Source organism: Lissotriton helveticus, chromosome 6 (genome assembly GCF_964261635.1).
Source record: "Lissotriton helveticus chromosome 6, aLisHel1.1, whole genome shotgun sequence".
NCBI lineage: Eukaryota > Metazoa > Chordata > Amphibia > Caudata > Salamandridae > Lissotriton > Lissotriton helveticus.
Genome location: NC_136067.1, coordinates 1912557925 through 1912571173, shown reverse-complemented (window position 1 = coordinate 1912571173; position 13249 = coordinate 1912557925). Strand labels below are relative to the sequence as shown.

At 43.3% G+C, this 13249-nt stretch overlaps 1 protein-coding gene across 1 annotated transcript in view; it reads left to right on the top strand.

The window, feature by feature from the left end:
- The window catches only part of CAPN14 (calpain 14), a 30303-nt gene that overhangs the window by 4186 nt on the left and 12868 nt on the right, over positions 1-13249 (top strand). Inside the window, exons 2-11 of the mRNA XM_078649863.1 lie at positions 1092-1161; positions 2142-2260; positions 4080-4216; positions 4937-5111; positions 6735-6800; positions 7832-7917; positions 8660-8734; positions 9528-9688; positions 10159-10322; positions 10788-10799. Of these exons, the coding sequence (XP_078505989.1) occupies positions 1092-1161; positions 2142-2260; positions 4080-4216; positions 4937-5111; positions 6735-6800; positions 7832-7917; positions 8660-8734; positions 9528-9688; positions 10159-10322; positions 10788-10799 (1065 nt within the window). The remainder of the gene's footprint in view (positions 1-1091; positions 1162-2141; positions 2261-4079; positions 4217-4936; positions 5112-6734; positions 6801-7831; positions 7918-8659; positions 8735-9527; positions 9689-10158; positions 10323-10787; positions 10800-13249) is intronic.

The window sequence follows — 13249 nt, the reverse complement described above, 5'->3', positions numbered from 1 at the left end:
CTGTGCCCCACATCCATCTCTCAACTGATGGCTGCGCTCAGAGAGCCGGTGCCGCGCTGGCACTGGCTGTATCACAGCTGTCGTCAATACAGGGTCTGAGCAAACAAGTGGACCTTATTCACACCCCAGTTTAGGGGCGTAAACCCACCATTATGGTTGTAAATGGCTTCATCTATACCTGGAAGCTATACAAACAAGCACTTGCAAAGCCAATAGGTCTGGCTTTGAGAAGCATGCCATAGTTCTATTTGTGTATTCTTTTTACAAGCATATGCAATAGAAATGAAAAGTTTAAAAGTAGAAAAACGCAAACATGGCACAATGGAATGCAGGCAAGCTTATGTTTACGAGGGACAATAAGTGATTAGTGCTCTCCTTTTTATGCTGCTGGGCATATGTGACCCATTGCCTCACGCTTTATACTGTGGAAGGCAGAAATAAAACATGAATGGCACTGGGAAATAAAGAGGGTCTCTGTGTGGAATATATATGCATGCATTTTTATTATGATTTTTTTTTAAAAACATGACGCTGGCGAAAGAGCAAGACCTGTGTCTACGCAGACCTGAAAAGGATACCTGTCAGACATAAATGGTTTTTACTACGATGTTATTCTCTGGCATGAGTGCAAAGAATTACACAGTAGTAAACTCCATTCAAGGGATGCATAGTGGGGGGTGAAGGTGCAGTTTGCCTTGGAAGCTTGTGGCCATTCACAAACTCCTATTCGGCCCTTTCCTACTCTGGAAATTGTCAGAGTTTTACTGTGGCACAGGGGAAGAGGTTTCTCCATTGGAAACATGTTTTTCCTGTGCTGAAGAAAGAAACATTACAAAATTGTGCATTTGCATATCCGGCTCTGTTTCCACAGTGTGTAGTTGTGCACTCTGCAGTTATGCATGGGGAAATAGCAGTCTTTGTAAAACACATGGCTCATTCAGCAGTTTGCCTGGAAAGACGAAAAATGTACAATGCTTTTAGTCACCATTCACGTTAAAAGCAGAAAGTGAACTATTGAGTGAATCAAGGACATTGTTTATTCCACTCCACCTGCCTCCCACCTCACATCTCTCCCTGTTTCCCTTCCTCAGGAGCTGGAGAAGAACCCGCAGTTCTACGCCACCAACGCGAGCAGATTCGACCTCCACCAGGGGCTCTCAGGTACGTCAGCTGCGCGAGGGCTGTGATGTGTGTGCAGTTCTGAGAGGCCCATGAACTGGCACTTAGCAGGACGGTAGGGGCGGGGACCCCAGCACACGGCTTGTGAATTAAGAGCTCAGCGGAAATTGCAACACTCAGCAGTTAAGAGCTGCCCGAGCCCTGGGCTGAGCCCGTGACTGCACCCAGAAGCATGCACCAATTAACCTTGCTCTCGTGCTTGGCAGTCACTTGTCTTTCCCATTCACTTTCCCATTTTACAGGAAATAATTGAAAAATAATATCCTGCTTGCATAAGTCTCACAGGGCACGGCTTCAGGTTTCTAGTGGCAGCAGACACACAGTCACTAGCCACGTTTACGTAATTTGTGCCCATTTGCCTCAACACTTGTTCCTTCTGTAAATATGTAAAAGCATAGACAGGCCGGACAGATGCAGAGTGACTGGGTGTGTGGCAAGTAATGGACACATGTTCGCTACACAGAAGTCAGTGCCCCTAAAGCCAGCGCAGAACCATATGGTGGTGTAGGTGTGATCTTGAACAAACACATTTTGCTGTTATAAAGCCAGAGTGTGTGATCCCTGACAGCAGGGCAGGAGATTGAATGGTACATTCTTTCAGGGACAACGTAGGCCCCACCACACTTCTGTAGGTTATCAGCTGCCCTTCCCTTCACAAGACCTGCTGCCTGCAGACTGCTCGGCCCTCGAGGCAGCCATTTCAATGCAGCAGCAAACAGTTTATAGCAAAACGCTACATAAGGTAACAAGACATAGCAGCAGACCATAGCTTGACATAGCAGGGCATTGCACCGTTTTAAAGCATAGTATGCCATGACATGACAGAGCATAGCACAGCATGCAGTTCATAGCATAACACCACAGTATAATATAACATAATGAAATATAACAAGACATTAATCGCAAGTCAATCCTGACCATAAATCAATGTTTAAATGCTGTTGTACCATTATCTTTCACAGAAAACTGCTGGTTTTTGGCTGCTCTGGCCTCGCTGACGTTTCACAAAGACATCCTGGCCAACGTTGTGCCTCAGAATCAAAGCTTCGACAAAAACTATGCTGGCATCTTCCACTTCCGGGTGAGTGTCTTTGGAGAGTGATGAACAGACGTGTTGATGGATAGTCTAGGCTCTGAATGTTACTGAGTTCCTGATGCACTAGGGTACCAAAGAGAGCCCAAAAAAGAATGTTTCTTTCTCCATGCCATGGTGATCATTGGCAGCGATGCCCCGGTATAATGGCTTCCCCTAAACCCATTTGAAAAGACCCTTAGACCCTTACATGAATTCTTGGAAAGTGTGGAATAGGCAGGGAAATAATTCCGCACAGTTTCCCTAAGAGTTTCAGGTAAGAGCCTTAATCCTGAAGGGTGTGTTTAGCAACAGAACATCACAACAAGAAGATCGTCTGACATAAGTATAGTGTCCTAAATACTACAAAAATATGGTTCCATTCGAGATAATAATAGAACATCTACACCCAATGGGACGATATTTTTGTACACGATATTTAGATGTCAGGTGATTTTTCTGACTGTGATATTCTGACATGCCGCCTCGATGGCGTCATTTCCTGATTAGTCAGTTGCCAGAAGGGTTTGCAGCACTAGCTGAGCCGGACTAGAACAGTGTTACGCTAACATTTCTCCAGATCCGAACAGACAAGAGCCCTGTGTTTCCTGTGGTCCATGAAGCTCAGTCCACTCTTTGATGAAACCCTGCAGTTTTAGAACCTGATTTCCTGGCCCTTTTGGCTTCTAATGCTGTGGCATTTCTGTGCAGCCGAACTCCACCCCCTTCACGCCCCCCTCCCCCCCTCAGTTCAGTATACTTGGCCATGCTGCTATAAGGTAAAATTGACTCCAAAACCAAAACGTTGCACTTGAATTGTAAATCACAGTAATGTACTATGGGGTATATTACCAACAACTAGCGATAATTTTTGTCTCTAACTTGTTTAGAGACAAAAATTATCGCCGCACATCGGCGATTTTTATCGCAGATAAACCTTGCTATTAGCAAGGTTTATCGCAAATGCGATAAAAAACTCCCGCAATGCATGAATATCGCTGAAAAGTCAGCGATATTCATGCATTATCGAGCAAATGCTCTTAGCCATGTTATCCACCTCCCATTGGATAACATGGCTAAGAACTGCTCAGGGCAGGTGTTAGCTTTTGGAGATATTCGCGCTTAGCGCGAATATCTCCAAAAGTTGGTAATAGGAGATAGCGATGTTAGCGACTGTTTCCAGTTGCTAACATCTTGGCACGCCCACTTTGCATGTCATTAGTGATAAATATCACTGACATGCAAAGCGGGGCCCAAGATGGTCGCTATCTCCTATTAGCTGTCGCTAACTGGTGTTAGCGACAGCTTGGTAATAGGGAGATAATTTTATCTCCGCTTTCTTGGCTTTTAAAGCCAAAAAGCGGAGATAAACCCCCTTGATAATATGCCCCTATATTCACTGCCAAGTCCAGCTGCACTTCTCTAGGGCCACTAGGAACACCTCACTCCTGCCTCCTTCGAGATAGGTTAATTACTTCCACTCTGTTAACCTGAGGATGACGTCCAGAAACAGGAGGCAGCACAACATCATTTTAGGGAGCGGACAGACCTACTTGTCAGACAAGCACCACATTCTGACTGCGTCATCGGGGGTCATGTGATTACAATCTATTACCTCGGACCAGCAAAACATGATTCCTAAGCCCCTCATCCTACGACTTATTTGGTACCTCTAATATAAAAAATATATACTAGTCGTGATTGGTTGATGCTTACAGCCAATCAGATTCATGAATAGCATACTGCTATGAGCTCTGCGTCAGACTATGCCAGGCGGATACACAGTTCTGACCTGTTTCTTTCTCCCTTCTGTGTTGTCGTTTCCCAGTTCTGGCGGTTTGGAGAGTGGGTGGATGTGGTGGTCGACGACCAACTACCGGTCACCGAGGACGGGAGGCTGATCTTCGTTTCTTCCATTCACAAGAACTTGTTTTGGGGAGCACTCCTCGAGAAAGCCTACGCCAAGTAAGTACACCCCAGTGTCTACAGATGACCGACTGGTCAGAAGAAATGTATGGGATTTAGACATGAGCAGTCACATAGCAGCGGTGAAAAAATTACCTAGGACAGTGGGTATCTCAAAAGTAGTTTTGCTTTTTTTATGTTTTTGGATTCTGGAATTAAGGAATGTGTCTTCCCAGGAATGAGCAAATGACAATAACAGATAGAAAAAATAAAGAGTGAAGGAAAGATAAGCAAAACGAGGCAGACCAAGTTAGCGTGAGTGAAAGAGAAATAGAGAGTGTCAGAAAAAGAGAACTGGAGAGAAAATGAGAAAGTTTGAACTGTAGAGCAACTAAAAGGGAAAGGGAGGGAGGGAAAATGTGTAAGAGAGAGCAATAGAAAGACAGAAAGAACAAGAAAGAGAGAGAGGCAGATGGAGAGAAAGAGGAAGACAGAGACAAGATGAGAGAGGATCGAGAAATATAATGAAAGAGTGATAGAGCAAAAGAGATACTGAGAGGGATATGGACTGAGAGGTGAGAAATACAGAAAATGAAAGAGAGAGGGCCATAGAAAGAGAAACAGAGACATTAAGGAGGAGAGATGGCTTTAGGGAAACACCAGATGTTGATGTTCTGCTGCATGGTTCCGTGGGGTGCTTTGCGTGTGTACCTGTGTCTTACATGCCTACTTGTGTTCACACTTCTATTCACACTCTTTTCCTGCATCTTTTCTCCCCAGGGTCTGCGGCTCCTATGAGGACATGCAGATCGGCCAGGTGTCCGAAGCCTTGGTGGACTTCACCGGTGGCGTCAACCTCTCCATCAAGCTGGAAGACTCCCCGCCCGGCCTGTGGGACATCCTGGTCCGCGCGGCCTACAGCGGCTCCCTCATGGGCTGCCAGACGCTCTCAGGGGTAAGCGACACCTGGTTGGCCTGGCATGACAATGGCAATGATGTATCCACTGTCCTGATCAGTGCATCCACCACTGAACCCTCCAAGAGGTCAACATGCAAAGATCCCATTGGGGTTTCAGAACCAACAAATATGTGAACAATCTCAATCGAAATATATTTAATCTAAGGTTCCTGATGCATATGCGTCATGTATAGAATGGACACCTGACTGGGTTGCACTAGTCGGAGGGTTCACGAGTCCAGCCTAAGAAGTAATAGATGGTAAAGTGCAGGTCTGTGCAGTATTAAGGGTTGTATAGAGGGCATGTCTTCTTTGTGCCCATGAAGCTTGCACCCAGGGGTGATCTCAGGGGACCTCTTAGTGGTGGCAATAACCTGAAATTAAAAGCTAGACAGACTGCTTGAATTTCACTGGATGGTGAGCACCCCAGAGGCAAAATGTTATTATGATGTAATTGGACAGTTCATAGTTGTACATTTACATTTACCAAAATCAATGATGTGTGCCAAGGAACCACCTGGATGAGGCACGTATTCACGTGGTTTATAAATATCACTGTATTTCGGACACATATTTACCTCCCAGGAGTAGCAGTGTATACACATATCTCCAAATCTGAAGTGCCTGTGATTCCACTTACAAGTTCTTTTTGGCTTAGGGACGCCATCTTGTATCTGCTCTACGGCTAAAAATTCCTGGCACAGATTTTGTAATGGGCCTCTGTGCCTTTAAGACAATGCTCACGTTTCCTACGAAGATACATTAGATGATGAATGCCGCAGGCATCTGGAACGATTATGCCAGCACGCTGCTCTTTGTTTTCAGCAGGCACACCTATAATTACTGACTGCTCACTGCATGTGCAGTGGGCGGAGCTATTACCTCATCTAAAATGGCACAATGACGCGCTAGCGCAGTATATACGGGCTAACACTAAAACAGCACAAAACTCCCTAGGGCAGATTTTAGTTTTGCCCAAAGAAAGCCTTCTATATAATATAAAAATATAGCATCAATGCCATGAAGAAGTCAAGATTTGGAGGCGTCATAGCGTTGCTATGTTTCACCCAAAAGCAGCAATGTGCAGGTATATCGAAATTTGTTTAACCTAATGATCAAAACACAAGGAAGAGTTCTGGGTAAGCAGGATATCAGTGAAATACACCCACGATCAGCTTTATTAATTTCAAATACATGTATAGAATAATTTGAGACTGTAAAGACAGTGCCACTTTGAGGGTGTCTGACAGAGGCTGCAGATGTCTGCCATTTCTGTTCTATCTAAAGTGAATCAAGGGTGTTCAGATGTGTCAAAACTAGGAGTGGGTTAAGGAATATTGCTGATACAGGCAACAATATCCCTTTGCCTCAGTCCAGCATGGTGCTGTCTGCTGCCCTCTGCTGGTGTCGCCTTGCAGCTGCTATCTTACTTCATCTTATGGACATGAGGCCCTTGGGCAAAGCTTATGTATCCTCCCCCAAAAGCTGTTGTGATATCACACATTGTGTAATGTTGAAGAGCGATTAGGCCACACGTGTAGAGAACAATGCAGATGACTGTCAATGCTCTGTGCATGTGGTGACATGCTTTTCATATGACCCTTCCCTCTCTCACTCCAGGAAGAAAGGATTCTAGAGAATGGACTGGTGGCGGGCCACGCGTACACTCTCACCGGCATCCGAAAGGTAAGGCCACCGAACCCACCTACCTTGTTTTGTTACACATCTTAAACATCATTTGTACCACCTGCTGCCTTAGTAACAACACACCAATGGCAGTCAATGGTCCTGCAAAGGTTGACATTCCCTTTTTCAAGCCTCAAGAATAGGAGAAATTCCCCCACATTTTGTATGACAGAATAACATCTACATTACAAAAATTGATTTAGTACCTTTAAAGTTTGCAATTTAGATTGTATTAATTGGAGATATTAAGAAAGATCAAAGGAGGGGTGGGGAAACAGTAATAATCAGGAGAGGTGTGGCGCAGCGGCCAGAGTGTCTGACTCCGGAGCGCAGGGCTCGTGGCTCGATCGCCAGCGGCAGCGCAGCTCAGCATCCTGTGACTCTGGGCAATAGCTCACTTAATCTCCCCAGTGGCCCCCAGTGCCTTGAAACCATTGAGGGGATGATATGTTCGCAAGCTTACAAATAGCAATTCTTATTATTATTAAAAGGAGTAGGGGAGCACTGGGCCTCTCTTCTTCTGAGGACTTACGTTACAGGTTGCTTACCATCATTTAAAGGGGATATTCAGTTTACAGAACAAAACAGTTGTATTCTCCCAATCCTGCTTCTCTAACAATCCCCAACAAGTGGTATTCTAGAATGTTTCTTTGTTTGATGATGTCAGCTGGGGTTTTGAGATATATTATGACATCATTTGATGAATTCCCCTTTAACAGAAACAAACTACATAGACTGTTAACCCGTTTACCGCAGCGATAATTTTGCCGCAGTGTGGAGCGTTCTATTATGTCGGCAGGGCCGCGTCGGCCAACGGACGTGCACAGCACTACCAAGGTAGTGCTCGCGACGGCCGATGGCCGACGGCAGCAAGGAAAGGGTTAAAAATGTAAGAGCACCTCGGAACAAGAACAGCTGCTTCAAATTCATGTCGTGTATCTAGATACATTGTGTTTCATTGGAAAGTTCGTAGATGCTTCCCTGGTAAAAGTATTACCTTTTTAATGCATTATCTGCGTCACATTTTACAGGTGAGCAGCAAAAGCGGGTCAGAACTTCTAGTGCGGCTGCGGAATCCATGGGGCAAGATCGAATGGAAAGGAGACTGGAGTGACTGGTGAGTACAGAGCGCATGGTGTGTGTGTATATATATCCCAGAATACAATGCCAGCGCACACTTGTGTATCCATGAAACTGACAGGACAGGCTGAAGACTGCCATCCATGGGCATCACTCCTTATTAGGAGACAGGTCCTGGGTGTTCATGTAGGGTGCTTGGTACGCACCCAGCAGCTTTAAGCATATGTGCCAAAGTGAGGGGGAGCATAACCTGGTGTCCCGCCAGCCTTATTGTAGAAATCTGAAGAGCAGTCAAACGATTCTTGTACAGCGAGAAATAATTCCTCAGGTGATAAAACCGCGTGAGAGCAGCCGAAAACTGGCATTGGTGTGTGTATGCATGTAAGTGTATAAGGGTACACTCAAGCATGTGTTTGTGTGTTGGTTTACATTTAATACTTATATATATATATATATATATATATATATATATATATATATATATATATATATATATATATATATATATATATATATATATATATATATATATATATATATATGAAGTAAGTCGTCACCAACAAAATGCTCCTGACTTGAACAATGACGAAGAGCAGACCCAGGAATCAGTGCAGAATCAAAGTGCTTTATTTTCAGCCAGCCTGTCCGCTATATATATATAGAGAGAGAGAGAGAAGGAGAGAGCTATGACGCTGATCAATACCTACTGTATATTCATGAATAATTTGTACCTTTCCAGATAACTGCATCGCTTTACAATATTTATGTTGTCCTTCTAGTTCCTCGAAATGGGATCAGCTGAGTTTAAAGGAGAGGGTTCTACTGCGGCGAACCAGAGAAGATGGCGAATTTTGGTGAGTGAGTCGTAGCTAAAACTGTTGTTCAAAACATGGCGGGTGCTGCTTCACATCTACACCCACAGTGTACTTGCGCGGGTTGTGCAGCCGCAACTCCTCCTTTAACTCTTTCCATGCTGATGACAGAACCGCTCCGTCATCAGCCGTGGTGGTGCTGTGCTGATGACGGAGCGGTTCCGTCATGGCCCGCCCGACGTGCCTACGCGGCGCTGATTTCGCGCCTGCGCGGCGCTGATTTCGCGCCTGCGTGGCGCTGATTTCACGCCTGCGCGGCACGTTCCATTGAGCGGGCGGGGCCATGACGGAACCGCTCCGTCATCAGCACAGCTCAACCGAGGCTGGTGACGGAGCGGTTCCATCACCAGCATGGGCGTGCCGCGCGGCCCCCCAGCTCCCTTAGTGCTGCGGCCGAATAGCCGCCGCAGCGAAGAGGTTAATACAACACATCCTATTTTAGTTACAAACAACATTTGTTTTCCAAAATTTCTTACAGTCGTCCCTCTGCAAAATCACTATTTATGTTGTCTCAATATGGCATCCAGAAAGCACCTCAACTCTTCCAAATTGCATTCTGTAGGAGTGCAGTGCAGCTGTGGAGTGTAGCAATGGTACGCTGTAGTTGTGTTTATAAGTGATTGATACTCATTTATTTATTGAGCGTACAGAACATCGAAACAATTACATTATCCGCAAATTGAGATATGAGATCTTTTTGCCCTGTAGTGACTTCTGCAACTGTAATCAGATGACACAGACCTCTGACATTGTCCTATTTTGGTGTTCCTCACAGGATGTCACTGGAAGACTTCAAGACTCATTTTGTAGAGTTGGTCATTTGCAAGTTGACTCCGGATCTGATGAGCTTAGAGAACGGCAAGAAGTGGACGCTCTCCATGCAGACCGGCAGCTGGGTCTCCGGAGAGTCGGCGGGAGGACGGATGAGCTTCAGAGGTACTTATTGTTACGTGCCTGCTAGGGACAGAGTTGCATGGCTTTGAGTCAAGCTACATAAAGGTGACATGCCCTGACCATAGATCGAGTTTAACAAGTCTTACAATTCCGCGGCTATGGGTCCCTGGAAGGGCCAGATTCATGCTATTGCCAGCAGCAATGCAGGAGTTACAAGTCAACGGGGTTCCAGACTTTGCTTAGAACTTCCTAAAAGTCAGAGCAATCAGACTGTAAGATTTATGGATACTGGACAATCATCTTCATTATTTTGACTCATTATTCCTAAGTGGTTTTTCAGAACATCCATTATAATATTGGACCACTTTTATGTCAATTAGTCCTTCACTAAATCATTCTCCTCACAACAAACATCATGAACTATTGTCAAAGTCAAAGTCAACCTTTGAGATAGGGTTAGAACTGCACAAACTGTCCTTCTGCGTTATTAAATTATGCTATCTTATTTTCAGAAACATTTTCGAAGAATCCACAATTCCGACTAAAAATTAAGCCAGGCGATTCCATGGAAAAGTTCAAGAATACCTGCAATGTTCTGGTGTCTCTCCTTCAGAAACAAACCCACAAGCACCGCAACCAGTCGCCTCCGCTGTACATTGGATTCTCTGTGTTCAAGGTGGGTGGGACATTTAAATATATACATAAAAAATCTGAGCACATAATTAAAACAGCATTAGGGCTAAAGTGCATGCAACAAGGGTAAAGTGCCTTCTTAGATCAGTTGGCTCCTCTAATTATGGTTATGGGTACCGGACGTAATGCTGCTTCCTAGTTTTTAAAAATATTCCTTAACAGTTACCATGTTCAGCCCTGGATCACCGTAATACCTGCAATAGCTAATCTGAATATTTTGATATGCAAATAAATATTGCTTAGTCGAACAATCTAATAACACTACAGCAATATTTGACGATTGAAATTATGAAATATCTTTCTATTTTCAAAAAAACAAGGTTTTCGTATTTTTTGTTTTTTAGGGTTCGTAAATGTGGTATAAGATTTTGTAGAAACGAAAGTGCTGTTTTTATGTTGTTCTTCAAAGTTCACTGTTTAACACATGTATTTTTATTTTTTTCTGTAGGTTCCACATGAGGTGAGTGTTTCCATCTGGATGTTTCTGGTGCCCGAGACCTGCAGTATTATTGTGCCTGGTAGTATGACAAAAAATGTGTGATTGTAACTGAAACTTGATTGATATCGAGAGTGGCATTACAATCTCCTACTTTATTGTGACCCATTTGGAGTTTTAAGAGATCATTTATGAAATTCATTCTCTTCTTTTATTCTGAATTACATAATTTAATTATTGCTTATCTCAAAAACCTTGATGGACTAAACAAATGCAAAATGTCCCCTCATTCCTACCACTTTAAAAGTCATTACACAAACCACGTCAAACCTCAGTAAATAAGGTATAATCCTTGACAACATCTTGCGCAATAAAAGGCCAATTACTTACTGGTAATCTTCATTACTCTACATAAAGTTCAGGTCTTCCTCATCATGAGTATAAGTGAAAGAGAGGGGCTCGTAATAACCCGTAGGGAAATGGAGCACCAATATACTGTAAAGTAAAGCAAAATGTTTTCCCTATGGGAAGTATTATTTCCTGCTCCTAAACCAGGACTCAAAACGGCCTACTTGGTCCACAACACTCATTCATCTTGCATTTTGTTGGCTAGGAAAACACTCACCAGAAGGAAACAAAAACAGACTATTTATAAAAATATACAATTTATTTTAAGATAAAAAAAATATGAATTTATATGTATGGCAGGTTAAAAACATGTAATACACAAATAAAACCACCTAATGTGGGTATGGAGAAAGTTTATCGAAAAAGACACTGCTATCTGTCTTAGTTATGTCATTTCGGGCCCTCGTTTGACAACAATGGGGGGAATAATATTCCTTTAGCCAAATTATTTGTTGACAACACCGAATATGACTTGATGTAAATGCGTCGACGCGTTTCGGAAGCTTAGGTTGATAATGGCTTCCTTCTTCAGGACAGTCTCTATATGTTTTCTCCACAAAATTGTATCACACTAATGCGGTTATGTTGCAAGAAGAAATCTACGTGGTTCGTAGTATCCCTGTTGTAGTCGCCTTCTAATGTTCGCAGACTACCACAGTCCTCAATATATGAGAACTTCAATTTCAATTCGGGTTCTTTAAGGCTGATTAAGTTGTCATATTATCCTCAAATTCCTTGCACACTTCCCATGGGGCGTGTATGTTTTGATGCCTCCAAGTGATTGTCTGTACTGTATTGGTACGATAGTGAAAACGATATATTTCGGAAAAGTAGTCCTTTCACGCAGCCGGGTAGTTTTATGCACGTGGCTATTGATTACACATGGCTGTCTTTCCCGGACTGCAAACGTGGCGTCTTTACGATCACCGCTCGTATATTGGGTTCAGGTCTTCCTCATCATGACCCTTATTCTTTGAGGTAATGCCTCACCTCGTTAATTAAAGACAGTGACGAGGAGATTGACAAGGCGTAAATGACGATTAAATTGGCATGCATCGAAGTGAATAGCTAACGATGCAGAAAGAATTCTTATGTCCATTTCAGAGGATTAAAGTGTTCATGAATTTTTAAAATGCAGGACTTTGAAAGGCAGAAGTAACAGAAAAATTCTGAGTGTTGCACAATAAATGATTTGAATGCATAGTGCGTTAGCGTATAATGTGGATGAAGACATCCATATGTTCAAATACTTTCATCATAGAGTTCAGGGTTTCAACCATGGCCAGACAGTGAAAAGATGTCCTTTAATGTAAAATGTCCACCCATTTCCCACACAAAGGCCAGCGCCTGAATACCCTCACGGGTGACAAGAAGTGCTCTACAAATCTACTGACTGATTGATACAAAACTAGCTGGTTCTGCAAAGCACCTCCAATAATGTCAAAATCAATAACGCGCATTGCAGCAGTAATTGAATAGCATTGAGATGTACCACCAATGCTGTATTAAGACACAGGATGCTCGTTAGACTCTGTTGGGAAATTTGCAGAGTGTGACCTGAGTGCATCTTCAACTTTACCTCTATCCTATATATTCGTAGTAATTAGTTTAGGTTGCAGCTGAGGTGCAAAAACCATACGCTGTTTCAATGTATCACACAATGAATTAGTGCGCTTGGGTTACCCGGGAGGTCATCTCAAGGACCAACAGTCTTAATGAACACCGACTGTAATTAGAACTGAAGGATATCAATGTGGCTGTGGAGAAGAACACATCTTAATATCGACTGACACTGCATAATCTATAGCAACGTTAGAGAAGCTAGTATTCCTAGAAGCTGCAAGGAAAAGGAGCAATGGCGCCAGAGACTGATATTTTTCTTGCAAACAACCTTTCTTCATGTGGTAAAAAGTGTACATAAGTATTCATTCAGCTTACGTTTACAGCTTGAGTCATGACGCAAATGCCTGTAAGGACTGTATCGAAAGTTCAGGCATATTAATGTGTATCAGGCTGGGAAGATTTGGCTGCCTTAAATGTTTATGTTTCTATCTCTTTTTTTCTTC